Source organism: Rousettus aegyptiacus, unplaced genomic scaffold (assembly GCF_014176215.1).
Source record: "Rousettus aegyptiacus isolate mRouAeg1 unplaced genomic scaffold, mRouAeg1.p scaffold_m13_p_16, whole genome shotgun sequence".
Taxonomy (NCBI): Eukaryota; Metazoa; Chordata; class Mammalia; order Chiroptera; family Pteropodidae; genus Rousettus; species Rousettus aegyptiacus.
The window spans coordinates 51,585,468-51,598,238 of record NW_023416291.1 but is presented as its reverse complement, the minus strand read 5'-3'; the positions used below and the strand labels follow the sequence as shown (position 1 = coordinate 51,598,238).

At 53.9% G+C, this 12,771-nt stretch overlaps 1 protein-coding gene across 1 annotated transcript in view; it reads right to left on the bottom strand.

The window, feature by feature from the left end:
• The window catches only part of RFX2 (regulatory factor X2), a 77,323-nt gene that overhangs the window by 21,805 nt on the left and 42,747 nt on the right, over nt 1-12,771 (bottom strand). The window contains exons 3-6 of the mRNA XM_036233367.1: nt 10,828-10,917; nt 8,952-9,031; nt 7,391-7,652; nt 317-391 (exon numbers count right to left, since the gene is read on the bottom strand). Coding sequence (XP_036089260.1) covers nt 317-391; nt 7,391-7,652; nt 8,952-9,031; nt 10,828-10,917 — 507 coding nt within the window. The remainder of the gene's footprint in view (nt 1-316; nt 392-7,390; nt 7,653-8,951; nt 9,032-10,827; nt 10,918-12,771) is intronic.

Here is a 12,771-nt window from a genome sequence, read left to right as displayed (position 1 = left end):
TTTTAGTATTAACTTTAGTTGTAATACTTGTGATCTGCCAGGCATTGCCGGATGCGTGTCACGGATGTTAAACAACCTCATCCCCACAAGACGCCCCGAAGAGGCAAGTGCTGTGACCTTCTACCTGTGCGGATGGAGCGCCTGCCCTCCTCTGCCCCACACTGCGGAGGGGTGTTTTCGAGGATGCGGCCCTCTCGCGGGGCCTCCCCTCATCTCGGCACTTCGGAGGTGCCCCTCCACCACCTTCGCTCGTGTCTGAAATGCCCGTGAAGGCGCGCGCACGGCAGGGCCGACCACCGGGGCGACATACACTTACATGGCTGTTGAGTAAACCGCTTTTGTGTGATGTGATCCCTTCGCTTTTTTGGAGGTTTTCAATCGCCATTTCAAGCTAAAGAAAATGTGTGCAGAAACAAAACAAAACAAAATGGAAAAAAAAAAAAAAGGAAATCAGATGGTTAGCATCAGCCAAGATTTGTTTTTATTAATATCCAAATAATGATTCAAGCGCCTACAAAATAAAAAACAGGATGGAGCGGGCAGGGAGGGGGTTAGTGGCGAGCCGAAGCTGTGGGGAGTGTTACTTGGTCACCGCAGAGGAGCCAGGAGCGCCGGGGGCGCGGGGGGCGGACCGAGGCTGCACGGCGCGCTCCGGCTATTGCATTGGACGCGCCGTCCGCGTGCGCACGGAACACCGACCGTAAGCTGCTGCGTGAGTGCACGTGTAGTAAGCGAAGCCAGCAGAATAATCTCCTGCTGCTCCCCGCACCTGTCGTCTGTTGCCAGTGTGAATCAGGTGACCAACAGATCTCAAGGACAGTTGCTGGCACTGACTTCCCAGCCAGGCCGTCCTGTCACAGAGCCCATGGTCTCCCTCCCGGATGCTTCGGGAAAATACCAAGGCGGCCAAAGACCGAGCTCCGCCATCAGAGGAGGAAGACCTGGGGCTGCTGGACGTGTCGCAGAGATAAGTTCCTGAGTGTGTATGAAGCATGAACTGCGCAAAGAGGGTCACACGGAAATGAGAATGAAGTCACAGGGGAAAGTCGCGTGGAGCTATCAGGGAGGCCTTCCTGGGGTAAGGGGCTTCCGAACTGGGTTCTAAGGGCCTCGTGGAGGCGCAGAGCTGAGGCAGCGCCACAGGTCTGTGCAAAGGAAGAAACACCCAGCTGTGTGCGGCTACCACCACATTCGTATGCGCTGACTCATACGTGAAGAATGAACAGTTACACTCTGCTGCGGCCCGTCTGCAGGGAGAAAACCACAGTGGAAGAAAATAAGCCCAAAGCACAAGCCGTCTGTCCTCAAACACCCAGGGAAGACAAAGGTGGCGCTCCGCAGCGGCCGGACACGGACACGTAGTCCGGGAAGCGCAGCTGGACTGGGTTCCCCGGAGCCGAGTCTAGGAGCGAGAGGGTTACTGCTTCGCCCGTTGCCTCTCTGACCACTGCATGTACGACCCACTCTCGTCGCTTCTACTCAGCATCGTATGGTAAGTCCCGGCCAGGGCAGTTAGGCCATAGTCACCAAAAAAGAGTACCCAAATGGGAAAGGAGGAAGTAAACACCTCTCTTCATGGATGACATGATCTTAAAAGTAGAAAATACTGAAGGATCCATAAAAAAAGAAAATTCATGCTCATAAATGAACTCGCAAAAGTTACAGGATGCAAGATCAACATACAAAAATACATTTCTTAATTTCTAAGAAAATTAAGAAAACAGTCCCATTTACAATAGCATCGAAAGAATACATTTAACCAAAGAGATGAGGTACCTGTACGCTGAAAACTATAAAACATTGCTGAAAGAAACTAAAGACAACCTGAATAAACTGGAAGGCATCCTATGTTGATGGATCGAGAGACTTAATATTGTTAACATAGCAATGCTCTCCAAACCTACAGACTCAGTGCAATCCCCATCAAAATTCTCTATTAAACTTCCAATTGCTTTTTCAGAAACGAACAAGTTGATCCTAAAATTCCTATGGCATTGAAAGGGACCCCAAATAGCCAAAACAATCTTGAAAGAAAAGAGCAAAGTTGGAAGACTCACACTTCCTGATTTCAAAACTTATTACACAGTATGGTAACCAAAATGGCACAGTACTAGGATAAGGTGTGTAGATCAGTGGGATAGAATTGAGAGTCTAGAAGTTATCCCACCCATCTATGTGGTCAATTGATTTTGACAAAGGTGTCAAAACCATTCAACGGAGAAAGAATAAACTTTTCAACAAATGGTGCCAGGATAACTGAATAGCCACATGTAAAAGAATGAAGCTGGACCTTTACCTCATACCATATACAAGCATCAACTCAAAATGGATCAAGGAACCAAGCGCAAGACCTAAAACTCTTCACAATGTAGACAGACCTTGAACACGCAATGCTCAGTGAAAGAAGCCAGACACAGGGACCACACGGTGTGTGATTCCATTTATGTGACATGTCCAGAACAGGCACGTCCACAGAGACAAAAGTAGATTGGTTGCCAGGAGCTGGAGGAGGAGGAGTGAGGGGTGAGGGGTGACTGCTAACCGGGACAGGGTTTCCTTCTGGGGTGATGAAAATGTTCTGGAACTAGGTGGGGTAGTGGTTGCACAATACTGTGAATGTTCTAAATACCATTGAATTGTACACTTTTAAATGGTTAAAATGGTGAGTTGTATGTTATGTGAATTTTACCTCAATAAAAAAATATATAACTGATTTAAAAATCCATTAGTGTCTCTTGCAATTTGAACGAATCTTTTGCTCACAAGTGTGGTTTTAACATCATGTCCTGGTGACTGGGAAATACGGAGTTTGCAGATCTTCCAAATGTTGCCATATTTCATTTACAGTATCTAAAAAATATCGCATTTGTTAATACTGCTACCAACCTCCTCTGAAAGATACTGATTTTTAAAAATCTCTCTCTCTCTTTTTAGCTGAAAATGTATTAGCAAAAAAAATCCGTCAGTTTTTTTCCTGGCTACATCAGGCTCATCTGTTCATTTTTGAGAAAATGCCTGCCACCTCCCCAATCCAAATAATTATAATTTGTCTGTTATTCTTTCACGCACGAATGGCCCTTCATGAAAGAAGTGGCTAGTTCTGTTCATAACTCATCTGCACAGGAGCTTTTCCTCAAGATGGTCTCTGTGATTTGGCAGGCCACAGAACAGCTGTTTGTCACACAGACTATTAAAAAGACGTGTACTCGAGGATCGCGATTTCATAAAGTTAATAATTGTTATGGCTCCATCATGGACCTTCTCAAGTGAGACTGGCATTTGGTATTTATTTCTCTGTTCTTGTTCTTTTTCACAGTAAGCGCATGATGGTGAAGGATACAGGGACTTCCAGGAGCATGTGACGCCTCAGCCTCGATTCCTGCCTTGATTCGTGCCCACTCATTTCGGCGATGTTGATTTTGCCCAATCAGTGCAAGTGTCAACACTGGGAAAATGGCAATTAACGGATTAAAAGTATTATGAAAAGTTTTGACCTCATGGAGCCCCTGAAAGGGTCTTGGGGGCACCCAGAGGTTTGATGGACATATTTAAGACCGACGGATAAAAAGTATGGCTCATGAGTATTGAAGGAAAGAATACAAATTAAGATTTGCAGTGTAAGACCATTCTCAGAAACCCATAGTTATTAATTAGAATCCAGACAAGGCCACTGATACAGAGAATTAATGTACAGTGGAAACTCCCAAGGTGTTCGCTGTGTTTAAAATTACAATATCGCTTAAACATCTGCAGGCGATGAAGGCCGGGAAACCACTTCCAGCCTCCAAGGCCAGGTGAGAAGCTTGATGCCCAGAAGCCCGGACTGAAGGCGCAGTGCGCACGCTCATCCAGCAGAGGGCGCTGCGGCACCACGTCCCAGAACCACGTGGGCCGCGCATCCAGCATCCTTGGAAAAGGAGCATCTCATACTTGAACTTGAAGTCCAGGGGCTTCCTTACAGACCTGACAAAGGGATTCTTATTGTACAAGCACAAACGCCTTGATCAGTCCTCTTGGTGGCTGGAGAATATAGCGTTTAATCTTTAAATATACTTAAAAACGAATTTTATATTTGACTGGCGTTTGTTATTTTAACATTTTATCCAAGTGGTACATGCATGCATGGATGCACATGTCAATCAGCACAGAAGAGCCGAGGATGGACGCAGGGCTGCCCCATGCCCACCCCGGGCCCAGCAGCTTTCCCTGACGTCACGCCTGTCTCTGTCACATCTTGGTATTATGTACACCACTTGCGTATCTACTTCCTGACTTACCAGGAGCTTCACCTTTATTTATGATTTGGTGCAATGCAGTACGTACTCCTCTTTATTGGCCATTTAACATTATCTGTTTTCACTACATGATTAACAGAACACCTGCTTTAAGAGCTTGGTTTGAAGGAGGACAGAAAATGCATAATGACTTGCGATCAAAGATACAGTGTCTCAAGAACCTAACATAGTAACAGACAGCAGACCATTTTAATAGCTCTCAAGTATATTAAAGTTAGCCAATTATTTAAAATTTTTAAAAGAAATTTTAAAAATTCCTTTCCTTTCATGTACAATCCTAGCTTGATTTTATCAGACTTAAGGGCTATATTCCTGCCTTCTCTGAGTTCATCGTGTCTACCCAGGTGGCCATTTCATTTATACCATGATAACCTCATGAAGAGGGCCCCGTGGCACAGTGTTTGCCCCTGCCAAGGGCCAGCGATGACCACTGTGGAAGCAACACCCGCCTCTGCAGGCTAGTTGTGGTGTTATCTGATATCAGGACCATGCCTCCTGGGACAAGGATGTTCCCTGGAGGGAATGGGGGAAAGTGGGGACCTCTGTCCTAAAACACAGCTTATGCGACTGCAGGAGGAGGAAATAAAAGTTTAAATGTATGAGTGACTCTTTTAGATCTTCAGAGAAAATAGAGTAGTTTAAAAGAAGGAAAGCAGCACATCTGGAATTTTGAGGGCAGGGACATAAATCATAGAATGACTCAGCGAGGAAGGAACCGCTGCCCCACAGTGAAGGGCCAGGTAGGAAGATGGGGGGAACAGTGGGCTCACCGCTGGGGGGAGGGGGAGGCTGGCTTAGGGAAATAGGGCATTGTTAATGTTTGCCCATCTTTATTTCACTGATTAAATATTTTAAAATTATGTAATATTACACGTGCGTGCTGCACATAAATCTGATTAGGTCAGAGGGATAAGTCAGGACTGGGGCGGGGTCAAAGGGGCGTGCAGGACCGAAAACTGGGGGGCTCGTGCCCACGGCCCTGCCAGGGCGGGCTGGCCTCTGGAGGGGAGCCCCTCCTTAAATTTGGTGCCCTGGGCACTTTGCCCTTTACATTGTGTCACGGAGGTTCCGCCTGGGCAGAAATGACTAGATCTCCGTCTCGCATCTCCACTCCACGTTGTTAAGAAGAAAAACGCAACAGAAATTTTCATCAGAAACGCGTCACTTGGGCAATTCACTCTTACGACTTATAATGCGGATGATAATTTAACCAGATGTAAAGACTCGGGAAAACGTGTCGCCACGTCCGAAGCCACGCGGCGAGGCCGTGGGAGGCGATGTGCCCCCGAGCCTGGGAACGAGGCGAGGACGTGCGCCCTCGCCCGGGTCTCCGTGCCCCCTTCAGGATTAACCCGAGGTCTCAAGGCCGATGTCGAACGCCAGGGCGCACTTCGTTCCCCCCAAAACGATCTGCAGGTTTCATGCTATTTAATCCAAATATCACTAGATTTTTTTTTTTGTAGCTATAAACTAAACCACAATTTATATAGGAAATTCTAAATTTAGCTTCCACAAGATCGAAGAAGAGTAAAGTTGGAGAACAAAGTAATTAAGACGGTGGTCGTGGCGAGGGGATGGGCACGCAGCTCGATGGCACAGGGCGGAGTGTCCTGACACAGATCCACGCACGGCCAGTTGATTTTTGACGAAGGCGCGGAAGCAGTCTCGTGGAGGAAGGATAGTCTGTAACGAAGGATGCTGGGACAACTGGTGGTTTCAATGCCTAAAAATCAACCTCACTAAATCTTACGTCTTATGCAAAAGCTATCTCAAAACGAAGCAGATCCAAATGTAAACTCTTTCAAAGAAAACAGGATTTCTTCATGACCTGGGGATAAGCAGAGTTCTCAGGCATGACATCCAAAGCATGATCTTGCCAAAAAGGCAAATCAGCACGTGAAAAGCAGCTTACCATCATTAGTGGCAAGGAAAGGTTTTGGGCGGCTGGGCAAAAAAGCAAAGGGAAGAAGACATAAAATTAGTAGTTACAGAAGAGTCGAGGGTTTAGAGTCGGGCACCGGGTACAGGGTTACTGTTCCCGGGCTGGCTGTGTGTCTGCCAGATGGCTGCTAGAGTATTGGCGGTCACCGCATAAATGTCTAACCCTTGTGCTGTACACCTGAAACCAACCTAAAGTAATAAACAAATGCAAATTAGAACCACAGGGAGACGCAGCTCACACACCCACCAAACCGGACCGGACGGCTACAGTGGAAACGCCGGGGACAACCGAGTGCCGGCGGCCAGGAGCGACGGGAACGCTGCGCGTCACCGGGGGCGTGGAGCCGCGCACCGCCACTCCCGCTGGGGAGACGCGGGTGCTTCCCGACCAGGCGGAGCGCCCGCCTGCCTACCGGGGAGCCAGCGGCCCGCAGGCAGGTGACCGTGCGCCCCCGGCCGCAGGGATCCCCAAGCTGGAAACAGCACCGGGGGCCGCAGCCTGTGCAGCCTACGCAATTCGGCCACAGAGAAGGGGCACCGGCCATGCCACGACCTGATGGCCTCGAGGGTCACACACTGAGTGAAAGCAGCTGGACTCGAAAAGTCATCCGTTCACGGGATGGTCTGGGGAAGGCGGACCCGCAGAGACGCGGAGAGGGTCAGCAGCTGTCAGGGCGGGGGGTGTGGGGGTCGTGACCCTGAATGAATCCCAGCGAGTCTGGGGCGCAGCAGCTATCCGGTCCTGACCGCGGCGGCGGTTCCACGAATCTGCAGGCGCACCAGCACTCGGGGGACTGGATGCCCCCCAAGTCGGCTTCACCCCGTGTTAACTCGGAGTCTGGAGCTCAGAGCTGGGCTGGAGAGAGGCGGGCCGCCGCTCGGACGCACCGCGCGCTGGCGCTTCGCCCCGGCCCGGTCCCCGTGCTGACGGTCGGACCCCGCCTGTAAGAGGCTGACGACAGCGACGGCGGGGACCGCGACGGCACCGCCAGCGCGCAGGGCTTTCGCTCATGCGCGGTGCTCACGAGCGCCCAAGGAGGCCCTGCCCTCCCGCCGCCGAGGACCCGAGGTCCCTGCCGGGCCCTGGGGCGTCCCGCAGCCCGCTCCGCACCGCCCGGCCCGCTGCTGACCCTCTGCTCGGGCCCCGGACCTACCGTAGCTGGCGACGACCGGGAAGTGTGGGCCAGCGAATGTCTGGCGCTGTCCATGCCCCCGTGGATGAGATAGGCTCCCGCGCCGGAGACGATGGGGCTCCCCCCGACATCCATGGTGATGCCCACCATGCTGTGGGAGGGGACCGCGGACGGGGAGGAGCCGGCCACCGTCACCTGGGCTCCGCCCGAGGCCTCGAAGTAGGACGCCGCGCCGCTCGGGGTGTACATCGGAGGCTCCGGGTTGTAGGCGTAGGCCGTCCGCCTGTCAGAGAGAGAGAAGGTGTCTCCTCTGAGTCTCGAAGGGCTCCAGCCAAACTTCCCGTGAAAGCGGAAGCCGCACGACATTGAGCATACGGGGTTTGACAGGCACGACACGCCCACACAGCGCCAAGTTCAAAGTGATCGTCTCTGAAAGTACTCAGGACGTCAGCCTGACTCATGGAAACACTGGTCATTCGACAACTCAAAGTGTATTCGGGGGTCTCACGAGGGAGCTCCGTTGTGGAGAGGGAACAGCTCTGCATCTCATCGTGGCTCCGCAAATCTCCACTTGGGATAAAACTGCAGAGAACTACACACAAGCGCACGGGCACACACGCACACGCGCACACGCGCACAGACGCGTAGAGGCTGCTGAGACTGAACAGGGCCCACAGCCTGGTCAGCGGTACCGTCCCGATGTCACTGAGGATGCCACCACCCGGCGGGGCCGGGTGGAGGGGACACGGGACCTTGTATACTAATTTTGCAACTTCCTGTAAGTCTATGATTCTTTCCAAACAAAAAGTTAAAAAAATAAAATAAAATTACATAATAAAAAATTTCTAAGTCACACCAATAGTTTGTAATCCTAATATGCCTCCAGCATCTGGATCAAATATGGCCTCCTCTGCATATGCCTGTCCTACAGTCAAACCCAGGAGGTCGACGCTGTACAACCGCCACACCTCGCTCGAGGTCACGGGTGTCCCACGCGCTCGTCTGGGTCCGTGTGTGGCTCGGGGCCAGCAGTGCTGTGCTGCAGCTCACACGGCTCTGACCACAAGCACGCCCTCGCACCCCGCACCCCCGAAGGGGACTTGCTGAAGTCACATGAGCAAACAGTGTGTGTCTCGAGCACGAGGCGCTTCCTGGGAAATGTGTCATTTTCTGCCCCAAGCATCACATAGTTCTCAAGCAGAAATCCCTAGAAATCCTTGACTAATGGCGAGTCAAGTTGTTGCGACATCGTACAAAGCTAGAGGTTAACGAAGGCCGGGATGAGAGAGCAGAGGTGGACTCGGCGTGCGGGTTGTGAGGGCTGGCGCTTCACGCTCAGAAGCTGGGTCAGAGTTCGTTTAAGGCTGACTTTTCTAGAAGTAAAAACTACAAAGGCATGTGATTTCTGAAATCTCCGCAGGGCCCTGAGGCCCGAACGCCCTGGTCATGCTTGCAGCATATCGTCCAGGGGCGAGGAGAGGGGTTTGTGCAAACACATCCCCAGATGCAGGGGTGGGGCGGGCGGGGGCGGGAGGCCCGAGCGTGGCCCGGGGCTGTCTGCAGGGGAGAGGAAGGCACGTACAAGGCTCCATTCGCGTAGATGGCGTCCCCGCCTTCCACGTACTGCACCTGCGGGGGGTACACGTGCTGCGCAGGCTGCACCTGAAACATCAGACAGTTCGTGTTACGCGCCGTTGTCCTCCGGGGGCGGCTCCACACTGCTCACACTGCAGGTAACCGCTAGCCCCTTTTACGGACACTGAGGCCCACGTGGCGGGTTTCCCACCCACGGCTTGTGCTTCTGGAAAGAAACGAGGAGAAATGGTCCAAAAGGCCCCGCAGGAACGGAGCCGCCACTGCTCCGCTGATGAGGGGAGCGAGGCCGTGGCGTCTGTCCCGTGGGGGAGGCGGCCTGCCCGTGGCTCGCAGCCAGGCTGCGGAGCAGGGCTGGGAAGGTCCCTGCAGGCCACCCGCCACCGGGCAGAGGGTGGGTCCTGCGGGGCAGCTAGGCCAGAGCGGTGCGCAGAACCGCAGCCTCTGAGTGGGACCTGCCACGCCCAAGGGCAGGGCGGAGGGCCGAGCTGGTCACGCTCTACACCCCCCCCCCCCCAGCTCCCTTCGGTGGTCCTGGCACCCACTGCCCTGCAGAGGGCCGTGTGTCCTGACAGCCACGCTGGGGAGAGCCTCCGACGGCCTGAGCCGTGGGAAGGAGCAAGGGGCCTGGAGTGGGGCGTGGAGGGCGGGGCGACGGAAGAGCCCAGCACAGCCGGCCCGGTCCCCATCAGGCCAGCGCCTCGGCTGGTGGCGCCCGAGGGACACTGGCCCTGTGGCGGAGGCCAGAGCTCTGCGTGGAGGGCTTCGGAAGTCGCCACAGAGGAGACCTTAGCCAATGCCTAATCCGACCTCGTTTTGGGGTGACAAAATCGAGGGCCGGGTCTCGTCGTGCCCCGCTCTGGGCCTCTGTGAGAAGCCGAGTCCCACTTCCGAGGACGCGCAGCATGGCATGGTGTGCACTCGCACACGCTCCAACCCGGGGTGAAAGCATGTCGCGAGCCCCGAGGTCCCCATGCAGAGGGGGCTCTGCTCTGGGGGACTGGGTGAACCGCACAAGTCACCCCACAAGTCCGGGCCGCCCCGAGAAGAGGTGGGGCAGGCCCGGACCCACAGAGGAGGGGAAGCTTCTGGAATGACGACACCAGTCTTGGTCTCCCCTCCCTCTAGGAGCCGACAAGGAGCTGCTGGTTCCCTCGTGGGCCCACTCAGAACTTTGCTCCCCCCACTAGCCCCACGCCTTACAGAGTGTGAACCAGCAAACCCTGGGCCCGATCTGGCCTGCCCAGTTTTATAAAGTTTTATTGGCACACAGCCACACCCTATTCTTTACATCTATGGCTGCTTTTGGAGACAAGGCAGAGTTGAGAGGTTGTGCCAGAGGCCGTCTGGCCCGCAAAGCCAAAACATTTGGCCTTTTCCATTTGGCTGCCCAAGACTCCACCGGCTCAGCTGACAGTCTGGGCTGCGCTGGGGAGCCCACGCTGTCAAGCTCTGTTCCCGGAGAATTTAATTTCACAAGAGGCGCTGCCTCAGTCATGGCGCTTGTCTGCAGGCACGATACTTGCCTGCCGAGGGGTTTGCCTCCCAGGAGGTTCCATGTCCCTTCGGCCTGGAACCTTCGCTTTCTGTCTGCCTGTCTACCTCAGCACCCAGCGTTCTATTGAGGGGCGGGCTTGCACCCCAAACACTGAATTTCTGGATGAATGAGAGACTATCTTGGCTTGCTGCAGAACTGTCTGCTGTAGAAGATCTTTCAAAAAGAAACAGATTCCAAAGAACCCTTTAGTAAGGAACTAAAGACATCAAAGAAAAAGGAGCAGCAATGACAGCAAAGAAAGCACAGTCCGGAAGGGCCCCGGCCCGCTAAGTGCTGGCACGCTCTGCGCCGCCTGTGCTGTGGTTACCTGCTGTGGCACCTGCTGGACTCTGGGGAGGGAGACTGGCTGCATCTGGGCCCCTTTGGGAGCCGAGCCCGCTGCCTGGACCAGCACCCTCTAAAAGGGAAGGAGAGAAGGACATTCAGACTTGTCAGAGGTTAGGCCTGGAAACAAACACAGGTTACAAGCAGAGCTGCTGCCGCCGGCTCCTCTGTCGCTGCATGAAAAGTTAGGTGGGATTGAGAGGAAGGTGGGGGAGGGCGTCCCCAGCACACACGCAGGCCGATACACGTGCATGCACACGCGCACACACACACAGGAGCACATGCACCTCCACCCGCCCCCGGCGGCCTTGTCTCTTTGGGGTCTATAGAAAGCGAGGTGACTCAGCTGTCCCTGGCACTGAGCCGAGAGCCGAGCGGTGAGGAGAACCCTCTGGCCGGCTGGCCACACCACCTGCCTCCGGAAGAGTGCCGGCAGCACGCCGTGGCTTCCGGGTCCACGCTGGGCTTGTCCCATGTGACGCGCGAGGGGAAAATGAAGCCCAGAGGGGTACGTGACGTCTCAGGGCCTCAGAACAGTAAATTCTGGGACCAAGACTCAGTGTGGGTTTCCTGCACCAGGCCCTGGCTCCTGGTCCCCATGGCTGTCTGGCCTCCCGGGTCGAGTCTTTGCTGTGGGGCTCTGTCATTGTGCAGAACACTAACTAACTGGACACGCAGAGCTACGAAGATCTGAAGGATCAAATGCACCCGAGTCAAGAGAGGAATCGGGGTGTTTTGTTTCTGTAAAGCTGGGGCTTTAGAAGTCGCCGACTCTGGTTCTGTGACTTTCTGACATGGACCCTAACGTCGGCGGCCATAGGAATTCTGCTTTGTATTCCGAATGCCACTCTAGGAAAGGACGTCAGCAGGGACCTGGTCCTCCATGGGCTCATGGCCGAAGACAGACAAACACGGTGGTACGGAAATCAACACAACGAGTCCGTCCACACCCTGAGTGTCGCTCGGCCATGAAAAGGAGGGAGGCGCCGACGCCCGTGGGTGGACCCTGAACACACGATGCTCACGAGAGGCCCCACAGTGTGTGACTCCATTTACGTGAAATGCCTGCAACACGCCCATCCTCAGACAGGAGGCGGGGGCGCGGTTGGCAGGGGCGGGGGAGGGGTGGGGGTGACGGCTGACGAGGATGGGGCTTCTTCCTTGGGCGATGACAGTGTCCTGGAACGAGACGGGGATGGGGTGTGGGGAGGCTGCACAGCACTGGGAATGTACGAACAATGCCACTGATCTGTTCACTTTAAAATGACGAATTTTATGTTATGTGAATTTCACCTTAAATAAAAAATAAGAAAGAAGATTAAGGATTCACATTCACATGCTCTAAAGCCGAGCTGTCCAATATGGTGGCTACTAGCTGTGTAGCCATACAGCATTTAAATTTCATTTGATTTAAATAAACTGTAAAATTCACTTCCTCGGGCTCACCGGCCACATTTCCAGCACTCAGGGCCACGCGGGGCTGGTGGCGGGGAGTTCTGCTGGGCAGCGCAGGGCTGAGGGGCGGCCGCAGGTGTGCATGGGAGCCGAGCCAGCCACATTCCTCTTTCTGGCAAGACCGAGTCGGGAAGACCAAGTCGGGAAGCCCAGGGCGCACACTGCTCAGGGATCACAGTGCCAAGGAAAGGGGGTTCCCTGAACAACAGCGGGAAGGCTCAGCTCAGGGAGCAGATGGTGTGCCTGGGGGGCGAGAGGGGGAGCGTAGGGGGGTGGGGACGTTGCCATTGAGGCTCATGGGGGGTTGAATGCATCGCTAGCAGGAACAGGAGCCCTGGAACCTGAAAGGGACGTGGTGGCCATGGCCAGGACCCATTTCACTCACCCCCAACCCCACTCTAGTGACAAGCAGTTTGTTCTCTGTACCTATGAGCACTTTTATTTTTTAAGATTCCATATACGAGAGACCACG